General features: G+C 35.6%; 1 protein-coding gene and 1 long non-coding RNA gene across 8 annotated transcripts in view; both read left to right on the top strand.

Moving 5' to 3' along the window:
* Positions 1-12,020, top strand: part of Rhp (GTP-Rho-binding protein rhophilin) — a 287,147-nt gene that overhangs the window by 218,707 nt on the left and 56,420 nt on the right. For all 7 annotated transcript variants that reach the window (XM_069831455.1, XM_069831462.1, XM_069831459.1 and 4 more), the window contains one exon: positions 3,993-4,108. In XM_069831455.1, the coding sequence (XP_069687556.1) occupies positions 3,993-4,108 (116 nt within the window). The remainder of the gene's footprint in view (positions 1-3,992; positions 4,109-12,020) is intronic.
* On the top strand, positions 5,526-10,235 carry LOC138703525 (uncharacterized). The gene is made up of 3 exons (XR_011333200.1): positions 5,526-6,056; positions 6,163-7,229; positions 7,500-10,235. It is a non-coding gene; the product is annotated as an uncharacterized lncRNA (long non-coding RNA).

Raw genomic sequence — 12,020 nt, 5'->3', positions numbered from 1 at the left:
GGTCCGGGGTCCAGCACCGAAAGTTACCCAGCATTTGCTCGTATTGGGTTGAGGGAAAACCCCGGAAAAAACCTCAACCAGTAACTTGCCCCAACCGGGATTCGAACCCGGGCCACCTGGTTTCGCGGCCAGACGCTCTGACCGTTACTCCACAGATGTGCACTTGCAATAAATTATATATGTATATATGTATATATATATAATACAATACAATAATGTGTTTCAATGTCCTGAGTTTCTTCCGTATTCCATTTTTCGGGTTTCCGTATTCTAAATCTGCTTTAAGCATAAGATTATTTAAAAGATAGCAAAATGTGTTTTTATATGTGCTATGAGCTCAAATATGCGTTTACCCCTTAAATGAGCCATTGAGAGCAGAAGTGGTGTAAGTCAGAAATGAGTAATGAGGGTTAAAGTAAACATTATGCAAAATACAGCGTAAAGTAGCAATTAATATTAAGTTTATTTAAACTATTAGTAGTCAGTGGATAGCACGAAGGATATATTAATTGCTACTTTGCACTGTATTTTACAGAATTTTTACTTTAAACCTCATTACCCAATTCTGACTTTCACCACTTCTGCTCTGAACGGCTCAAATATGCATAATATGCGCACTATAAAACCTTGATCTTTGGTTGCGAATAACTTGAAATGCATTTATATAGTGGTAGCATATGATTTGCAATTAAGGAATAAAACATACAAATCGTCGTTGTTCCTGCAATAACTTCTATAAAATTTTTCAGTAGGAAGAAAAAACACATTTATTCATCCTATGGCAGCCGTACATAGGAGACTGTGAATTCTTACATTTTCGAAACAAAGAAATATAATTACATAGCCCTATAGGAGATTTTATTATTTGCTGTATCACTATTTAAGTTATTTAATAGAGCAAAAATGTGAAAATCGGTAAATATATCCCATAGCAGTAATTCCAGGAACAACGACGATTTATGCTAATATCCGCCCCTAGTTAAAAGTTATATCCAATACAGAAAACAGTAGGAAACTGCTGCACTGTGTTATATTACCACTCTTATGACTGGTGTTGCACAGGGCATCGGCTAGTTTAACAATCTATTACGTAGAAGTTTCCATGAAGGTAGAGAATGCTCCAACATGGAGACACCTGCGTTAAGTGTGTAAGTGGGTCGAGGTAGAAAGCCATCTCGGCCCCACCGGAGCGCTTCAATTGCATTCCAATGCGAATGTACAAAGTGAAAGAAACGCGTTGTGCCATGGCGGTGATTTTGCGGGCGTTGCTTGTGCGGCATTTAACGCACATCGGTCCAGCTTTGGGACGAGGAGGTTTTCATTTGAGGCATATATTCGTTCGTAACATAGAACCTACGTTTTTATCAGGAAATAAATTCGGTCTGGTAATGAGATACATCCCCATTTTGTGTAACTTTGATGAGGATCGCAACAACTGAAGTTGGTTTGTGATACCTTCTAGAGGCACAAACGGTATTCCATTGCTAGGCTTAATGGAAGCTACACTACCAGAGCGGCGTTGCCATGACTACTCCTTTAGCTGAATCTTTCTGATTCGTCATGCTGACAGCAGCATATGTAAAGGTCAGTGTTGACGGAACGCGACCCGACCCCTTCATAACGTTAACGTTGTGCGAGAGTTTCGGGCTTGCGCGCCGTATAGTTCCGGAGAACGGATCTCGATAACGGATCATTACACGGATTCCTTCTGTCCTTTGCCTTCCGTGATGATGGAGCCGATGCTCATCTCCGATACGTTGTATGTTTGGGCCTTTCTGACAAGATGTTAAAACCCATAAACCTCATAGCAGGATCTTAAAGACTTCCTTTTTTTTTTTACGTAGATTGCCACCCACTCTCTAACGATGGCCAAAAAAATTGTTACATTAGAATCGCTTATAATATTTAAATAAATAAACATAGCGAAACGAAAAAGAACACCACCGTGTAGACGAAGGAGTCCCTAACCGCAGACATTTTCGCTAAACCGGTCGAACCCTCAAGACCGGCGTGACGAATTTGATTATACGTGCCTCCAAAACTGCGCTCCAGCTGCCGTTTTATGCGCGTAACTCCGTGAGATGTGAACCAAACCTGGACTTTTGAAGTGTCGAACGATCGAGCGCGACGAGATCGACTAAGTAAACGAAAAAAAAAGTTCTGGATAAATTAGACCTATTCTCGTAACTTAAAAGTTGTGATAATTTGTGAACTTCCAAATGCCACGGAATTCAAACGCTGAGAGAATGGAAAAATGAAGACGAACATAACAGGAGAAAAGGACATTCCGAGCCCAAGGCCACTGCTGCGGAATACAAGTGATGGTAGAGAGAGCTCTAGAGAACGTTGGCGCACGCAAGCTCTGTGGACTGTGGCAGTAGCTGTAGGACATATCTACAGGTCCAGTCTGTAAGCATAGGTACTCTGTAAACCGTGTATCCGTTCTTAGTTTTAAGCATAACTTCTTTATACTCTCTAAACCATTCATTCATAAACGAAACGAATTTAAAACATTTCTTTCTTAAATTTCGCCCATAACTGCCTTCGCTGAGAAACGTAGTTCTACGTCCATAAACTCTCCGGCTCACTTCATTATTCATTAGAGAGCCACTGTTGTTTTTTGTCTCTCTTACGGAAGTGGGACTCGAAGGGTTAACACTCCAGCCTGAGGCTTTTTTTTTTCGGAGGGCCCGCAGACAAGCGCCGCAGTCTTAGGCTTATTGTGCAACCTTCTTATATTGGAATGATTGTTGAAGTCCATTTTAGGATCGTTCTTCAAGCTCATGATACACTGTATGGTGTCATCATATCGATTCAGCCGCAGCGTCCAGTCCTGACTGGAGACCTGATCCTCCGCCTTCCTGTGATGTTGTTCTGCGAGCCTCCTCAGATCGATGGCATCTGTTCGCATTTCATGTGCTTGAATCTACTGCATCCTTCAGAAGAACATATCGCAATCGATTTCACGACTTACCAAAGCGCCATCTGTCCGAGGGAGCTACACTACCCCGTTCGCCAACAGTCCGCTTAAAAGCCCCTGCGACTGCACTGGATATGTGCAGCTTCCACAGACAGATGCCGCCTATAGGCAGATCCCGGAACCACATCCGCCATGTCCTCCTGGTCGACCTGTAAACTGTTGAGATGATTAATGAAATTATGCTAATGAAGGCGAAATGAGTCCGAGGTCCAACGCCGAAAGTTACTCAGCAATTCTGCTTCTAGTGGTTGAGGAAAAACCTCAGAAAACCCCCAATCAGGTAACTTGCCCCAACCACGATTTGAGCCCGGGCCCGCTCGTTTCATGACCAAGAATGCTAACCGTTATTCAACAGCGATGCATCATCTGGAGCTTATTGTGTTTACCACTTCTGTTCTGTGAATTATATTTGTCGCCGAATGGTCACGCTCTTGCATAGATACAGTACGCTGCACCGTGAAATTAACCCGATCTATGATGATGATGATAATGGCATGTGAATAAATAGTGTCGAAATGAGTCTCGGGTCCAACGTCGAAAGTTACCCAGCAATTGAAGCTGTGAGAACAATAACCATTCAAGTCCACTTCTGATCATTAATTTTTTTGCGAATTTGAAATTAAATTTTGGATATTTCCACAAGTGTTAAGACTTTAAAAAGTTGGTATACTACTTTGTCTTGGTCTCTAAAACGACTAGAAATATTACATGCAAAAATAATAGTTAGGTAAGAAAAAAAAAATTCTTGGATTTTTCTCGAAACTTGTTTTAATGAACTTGAGTGGTTATTCATCTCAGCGCTTCAATTCTGCTTCAGTTGATTGAGGCAAAAGCCCTCAACCAGAATTTGAACCCGTGCCCACTTGTTTCTCCGTTGCTCCACAGCGGTGCTCCTTTATTTACACTGTTTTTTTTTTTATTTAATAAACTTATTTTCCCTTTCACGGAGATGTACAGTATTATGAATCTCAAAGGCACTGTTCCACAGAATGACGTGTTTGTTTTGTTTCAGGGGTCGGACCCGCGAGTGGCAACATGCCGCGGGAAGCTGCAGAACAAGCGCTCCAAGCTCAACCAGGAGATCAACAAAGAACTGCGCCTGCGAGCCGGCGCCGAGAACCTCTTCAAGTGAGTCCAAGTCGTGATCTATTTTATCCTTGAACGTAGTTACAAAAGGGGTGCGCCTGCGACTGTCGACTAGACTGCCGAGAACTACACGTGCGTCGGAGAAATTGCCTGCCGAGCACGGCTCTTTACAAATGTTCTACGTCTATTTCCATACTATAGGGAAGACCAGGTAACTTGATACCCTAAGGGTGAAACCTAACTATTTTTCCCCCATTACTACAAATGCTAGTGGATTATGGTGATTTTCTAGTTTGAAGGTTGAATTTTCTTTTGCCAACTTCGTTTCGAATTTCGATACTGACAAATACTATAAATGGTAGTGATTTTGTAACCGGTATGTTGGCAGCTGAGGCAAATATCGACAATATTTGCCGGTACTGGAGTTCCATGAAATTAAAATTGTACTAGATTTCTCAGCCGGTTACTGGAAGATAGTGAAATTCGAACTTATTAATAATTAATTAATATTAGTATTAATATTAATACATAATAGTTATGTTATGTGTTGCGTTGTGGTTATAATTCAAGAATAGTCAGATAAGTACGAATGAATATAATATACTTGGGCGTGATAATGCACGTGGGTAATGGATAGAAATATTATTTCAAATTTTAATGAATTTCTTTCGTGTTTAGATTTTTATTACTATGTCAAAAAAATGAAATAGTGTTGCAGTGACTCCTCCAAGGAAGAAAATGTGTGGCATTCAGAGTACGCTTCAGAAATCTGTAGTTCACGTGTATAATGAGTTGAAGAAAGAAGATAATGAAGAAGGAATTATGCTAACGGAGACAGCAATTACAACCAGAATAGGACAATTATTAGGAGTAAGTATTCTTAAGCATACATTTCAAAGTGGTATTCAGTTTTAGGAGTTTGCACTAATAATTTCATGATTGTGGTCAAACAAAACAAATTTTTAGGTTAGGCCTAATGTTTAATCAAGTCAGTGATTTTCATATTGCCAAACTAAATACATTTAAGATACTGTAATACTGCAGTAGGTGATAGCTTAAATACATTTACAAATTAGACGAACAAGTAATCAAACAGCACGAAAGTAAATTTCCGGTTTTCTCTTTTGGTATTAAATTAACCGTTCAGATCACAATTTACATGCCACATCGGCCGAAGAAAATACAAGTCATATTGTAATTATTAACTTGATATTGCAGCAAATATTACATGAATGTTGGCCTGTTATGGTGCTTAAAAATAATTCAGTTTTATATAATAACTATATAACATACTCTATAAAGCATAGGAACGTTGACTCTGGCTGAATAATTTATTCATGACTGGTCTAAGTAATATTAAATATGGTGTTTCTTCAGAAAAGCTACCCCACCCAAAGTACTTGTTAAGATATAACACTCGAGAGGACGAGGACGCACTACTGGGAAACTAACCATTTCTCTTCGTCCTGGACCTCTCGCATGTTATATTGGTAATTAGTAACAAGTTTGAGGGAGGGACTACAACAATGCATTAGAATATACAGGTAAGTGTCAAAGGATTTTTGTGCTGAAAGTATTTGTGGCTGTGCACTAAAACCACGTGTTCATCACTATGTAAATATCACAGAAATCAATTAAACAAAATAAAATTATGCCTTCTTTGGTGTAGCTTTTCTGGAGAATTACCTAAATATTAGCCTACTTAAACCTATCGTAGACCCAACCTAACATGTTGATCATTTTCTATTCATATAGCTGTAAATGTTGGTATTATGCATGAATTTTATGATATAACAATTTTTAGAAGTATTATGTTATTGTTTGTTATTACAGCTTGGCTTAACTACAGCCACGAAAGTGATAAATTCACACAAGGGGACCCCACTCGTGACACCAGGAAAACATAGACTACGTAAACATCCAGTGACTGATGCTGATGATTTTACGAAAGATGCAATTGCGAGATTTATTTATGACAAGTTACATAAAGGTAGGGAAGTTACAGGAATTATTGTGTTGATTTATGCAATGTAATTCTGATATTAGTCATAGGCCTATGTATAAAAATATGGCATAATTTTCATTTATTGTTACAGGGGAAGTACTAACAGCAGCAAAAGTTCTGGAACATATGAATGATGATTATGAAACATATTTATTTAGAGTATCCTTATCATCAGTGAAAAAAATTTTGAAAGAGATGAAATTTCTATGGAGCAAAGGGGATCCTTATACACATGTATGAGAAAGTGATGTTATTCGTTTTTAAGAGAATATATAAGAAATGTGGAGCGTGAGAACCCTAAACCCGTAGTATTCTTGGATGAGACTTGGATTTTTATGAATGGTAAATTTCAATGTATTGTGAGACATTGAGTGATTGAATTTTTTACTAACAAATAGATTAACACTTATGTGGAATATGAAATTGCAATTAATATAGGCTACTAGTAATGAATTCAGGTGGGAACAACGTGTTTTGCAATTAATAGTTTCATATTATAACTAGAGGTTAGTTATAAAATTCTTGAACGGTTTTCCTGTCTTTAAAATTTTTGTGTCTCTTAGAGTGTCAATGTGAATTGCTTTTCTCTCTCTGTTTTTTAAGTATGATCACCCACTTATTCATGAAATAAACCAGGTGAAGTTTCCAGTGACATGAATGGTGTTATTCATAAACCAACAAATGAGGGTGGAAGATTAGATGCCGGAACGAAAGGTGGATTTATACTCGGTAAGTTATATTGATTTATATTTTACATAAATTTGGCAAGAATAATTTTTTTAATCAGGGTACAAAAATATAAAAATTGGTGACTAAATAAAAACGTGGGAAAGCCTTTCACCAAAGAGGATCTCATGTCTTGTCATGTTATGTTATGTTTTATTTTCTTTATTTAAATGCTGTGAATTCATGTGACGTAATTATATGCCCAGGTATAATTTTTATTGCAGGTGCTGATTTAATTTTTTCATGCAATTGAAAGAAAAGTCAGGACTACCATAGTGCTATGAATAGCCCTGTAGTTGAGAAGTGGGTGCAAACACAGTTGTTGACCTGAGAACATTAGGGCAATGCGTTATTGTCATGGATAGTGCTGCATATCATAGCAGACTTGTGAAAAATCAGCCAACAACAAAATGGAGGAAAGAACAGCTACTGGTGATTGCAACTGAATATAATAGATTTGTTGTACTAAATGATAAGAGTTGTACTAAATGATAAGAGTTGATGGTGTGAAATCACCTTTTGATATTACATTGCAATATTAATTTCCATACTTTACAGTCATTATTATTATTATTATTATTATTATTATTATTATTATTATTATTATTATTATTATCTTTACTACTACTACTACTACTACTACTACTACTACTACTACTACTACTACTACTACTACTTATAGATGCTACTTTTTTCTTTCAGGTGAAATTGAATCTACATAAGAATCCTAAAACAACAGAGCCTTACCAATTACTGTTCTGAAGCGGCCTTGTCTTATGTGTTGTGTCTATATACAATTAATTCTTTCAGTTTTTTTTCCCCTTTAATGTAATGAAGTTGTTGGTTGATTGATACCAAGTGTTCAGCAGTTGATGTCATTTGTTATCTTGCACTCCAATATTTAACCAGATGATTGAAAGCTGTGTAAAGTTAAACAGTCAAGACAATGATCCATATCTTCATTGAGATTTCAGAAATGGCATGGGGAGATTCTGAAATATCAGTTCTTTGTAAATATTTCAGACAATCATGGCCTGTGATAATATGAGTACTGCCACTGTAGATTTTCATAGAAGTTCAGTTATTAAATTAGGTGTATTATTTTTACTATGTATTGTACTATATTTTTGTTTCGCTTAATTGATGAATTATATATGCTGTAAATTGAATAGTAGACTGTAGGTCTATAGCTTAACTGATGAATTGTATGTGCTGTAAATTAAATAGTAGGCTGTATACCACAAGTGATGAATTGTTTATGCTTGTAATGTGAAGTAATTTGCATGATATTTATTATCAGTTTCTGTATATTTCAACTGATTGAATTGTTTATACTTTTAAATTGAATTAACTTGCTTGCTATGTATTATATTTTATAGCTTAACTGATGAATAATTGTTTAGGTTTGTCAATTTAATAATCTGAGTGCCATGTACTTCATATTTTTAGTGGAGCCACCAATGTAGCTTAGTCGGTAGACTCGTTGGCCTGCAAATTCAGAGCTGCACTCGAGGGTAGTTTGGATCCCCCATTTGGTCTGATTAGTTGGTTTCTTCTGAGGATTTTCCTCCATCGTGGAGCAGATGCCGGATGGCCTATTGCAATTTTTTCATTTGCTTTAGAATCATTCCGATTTTTGTTACCACATTGTCATGTACTGATCTTGTTATTCTTTTAACAGTGTGGTAAGATGCAGGTATAGATAACCTTACAGTAATTTTGCTACCTTTCAGCTACCTCATTACCTCCCACTCCATAAAGTTCATGGATCCACGGAAGTACCAGTCGTCGATGTAATTCGACCATTTTGCTTAAAATATTAAAACACTGTAAAATATTGAGATTTCATGCTGTTACGTCCATTACTGCAGCAAGAACATCTGATTTTGAATCTGATAGTATGACAGCCTTCTCAGATTTATGAAGTCGATACTGGAGATTTTGTAAGCTTAAAAGTGTATCTAAATTTTCACTATCAAAATTAGTCAGTGTTTGAAGTTAGTTAGTTAGTTAGTTAGTTAGTTAGTGGCGTTTAAAAAGGGCGCGTCAGCTACTATGGCTATTTGCACCCTTATCTAAAATCTTTCACTAAACACAATACAATAACCGGAATGTTTAAAATGCTAAAAAGCGTTGTCACGGTTAAAATGGGGCAAACAAGTGTTTGAATATAATTCCCTGTAAAAGGGAATATACTGGTATTGTACTACAACACCACTACATCTATGGCTTGGTAAACAGGATCCATCTATAAAAAATACTGTATGTAGTCACTCACTGACCAGATCATTTATCGTTTCTAATGATTTTTAAAATGTCTGGAGAAGTATCACATTTCTTAACATCATCTGTTAAAGTTAACTTATATACTATTCATTTTGAAATAACTTGGGATTGTGTTTTATTAGTAAAGTTTCCCTTAATTGAGCAAGTTTGAGTTCTCCAAGTAGAGTCAAAAAGTCTGTTGGGATTTTGGCTCAGTTTATTAATATTTGTAGACTGTGATTTTTTGTTCTAGACAACCATATTATCTGCAAATGATGAGATTATCATAAGATCTATTTCTTTAGTTAGACCATCGACATTAATATTGGAAAATGTATTCCTGAAAACAACAATGTGGGAAGCCCAGATGAATCTGTCTCTATTTACATATTTGTGACAATGAATCAAATAATCAAGTCACTGACCCAGTGTAACACTTTATCATGGACACCCTAAGTTTGCAATTTCTTAAGTGATTTATATCTACAGAGCCATATGATCCTTGAAAATAAATTAAAATTGTTAAGTTGTTTTGTTTTCTGTTTAAAATATCTTTAATATCTTGACTAAAATTTAAAATCTGTCCATTTGTTAAATGCAATTCTCTAAAGTCAACCCAATAAAATGAAAGTTAGTTACTAGATTCCAGGAACCAATTCAATCTATGAAATCATCTCTTCCATAATTTTGGCTATCATACTAGTAAGTGGTATCTGTCGATAACTCGAAAAGACATTAGTTGAATAATTGCTTTTCAAAATTGATGTTATGATAGATTTTCTCCAGACAGATATTGTATTTTAGATGAGATTACAAGATAAAAGTAGTGAGTTTGCTTGTTTGCCAACATGTTTAAGAAAATCAGCATGTGTATTGTCTGGACTTGGAGATGTTTTGGGTCTTATGTTATTAAATTAATAGTAATATTCAGTTCTTGATTAAATATTGTTATATAAAGCAGATAGTAGATTTAATATTTCTTTCAGTTTTTCCTTAATAGTCTGACGTACACAGATAAAACTAACAACCACACCACCAACTAATCTAATAGAAATTAAAATATAATTAAATGTAGAAAAAGTAATTAAAATTATAAATACACGTAATAAACCATAACCCCCTAATTTCAACAATATACTATTTTATTCCCTTTTACAGCTTGTAGATAATTATTAATTATAGTTATTACTTATTAGCATAATATTTATTGAACTTATTGGCTATTTCACTTCGTTTGAAAGATGTTATTGTGTACAAAAAGCATTTTTTGATGATCGTTTCATGCTGTATGTTGTGTATAAATCTATGATTTCTGGCCATCTGTTCTGTGTAATCCATCTTTTGTATAGAATTAATAAAATATTCTTTTGGTAGTAATTATTTTATTAATTGAGTATTTAATTTTCACCAGCTCACATTTCTTGAATCATTTGTTTTTTCTTATTTAAATTTAGGACACAAGAGCCAAAAAGAGACTTCACAGTTATGTATCATACATTTTTTCAATGACAGACGTGGAGTTGCAGAAATAATAAGTGTAAGTGTAGCATTATTAAGCAATTTACAAACAAATGAAATCTTTAAAAAGGTATCTAGAAGTGAAATTACGTATGGCTTTTAAGGACCAAAATAATTTTTTAAGTTGATTTATTATTATTTCAGTTTTAGCCTAGTTGTATTATCCATTTCCTTACTAATTTCAAAAGATAATCAGAAGTTCATTCGAATTCCAACCAAAAGTCAATTGGTTATTAATTTATCTACCTTTAGGAAGTACAGTATATGTACGCTGGAATCTTTGAAGTGAAGTGACAATAATTTAATTGGTCTTGGAACAGATTTGATTCTTGAATATTATATACTATACTTTGTTGTATATTTACGTCTAGTAACCTATTAATGCTAATACTAATAATAATGTAAAGGAATAAAAGAATAGAACATAGCAATACATTTCTCATTATTATTGAAACTATTTAGAATAACCTTCCAACATTAAGGTAAAGTACGGTGAGTAAAGAAGTCATTCAGTACATAGGATCGTGATTTTACTACATGTGGTGATATCTGGTAACAGTTGGCAACACTGACAAGGCGGAAATATTTGCTGTTTGGGAACTGAACTTACGTGATCCTCACTATACTGGAAGTCTGAAATGAAAAATGTTATTCTCATGCAGACAACTAGGGTTAGAGTCCCGACGTCGCACAGTGTGCAATTTTCCCAGTCTAGGTGGACAAAAATCAAATTTAGACTTGTTTAGTTACATTAAAGATATTTTATTAATTTGTCCTACAGAATAATATATGTAATATTGACAATTAATATTTGAGGAGAAAAATTCGCTCCGGCGCCGGGGATCGAACCCGGGTTCTTGGTTCTACGTACCAAGCGCTCTGACCACTGAGCTACTCCGAATTCAATCCACAGCACCGGACCGAACCTTCCTCCTTGAATGTTTCCCCTTTGGCCTGACTCCAATTCGGCGTAGCTCAGTGGTCAGAGCGCTTGGTACGTAGAACCAAGGACCCGGGTTCGATCCCTGGCGCCGGAGCGAATTTTTCTCCTTAAATATTAATTGTTTAGTTAGACATAGGTGAATATTAATTCATGTGCTTTAACATTTGAAGATTGTTGTGAGAAATAGCTTTTATTGTTTTATCAGCGGAAAGCTATATTTAGAAGGGTATGAACAATGAGTTCTTCCTAACACTTCTCGCTCCTGTTCAGTCGTAGACAGAGAGGCTTACTATGTGGATGAAAAAGAGCCAATCGTTAATGATTTATTGTGTTGTGAGACATGGAATCTGTTCAGATTAGGTACGTTCTGACTAATGTAACTTCAATTACAGGTTTCTAAAGTATTTTTCTTCTTACAGAAGGGTTTAAACATTACAATTGAAAAAAAAATTTAAAGTTCTCCAAATATAATATGCGTTTTAATATAGTCGGTCACG

This window comes from Periplaneta americana, chromosome 7 (genome assembly GCF_040183065.1).
Source record: "Periplaneta americana isolate PAMFEO1 chromosome 7, P.americana_PAMFEO1_priV1, whole genome shotgun sequence".
In the NCBI taxonomy this organism is placed as follows: Eukaryota; Metazoa; Arthropoda; class Insecta; order Blattodea; family Blattidae; genus Periplaneta; species Periplaneta americana.
Note: the sequence above shows the minus strand (reverse complement) of the source record. Positions and strands in the feature narration are given on the sequence as shown.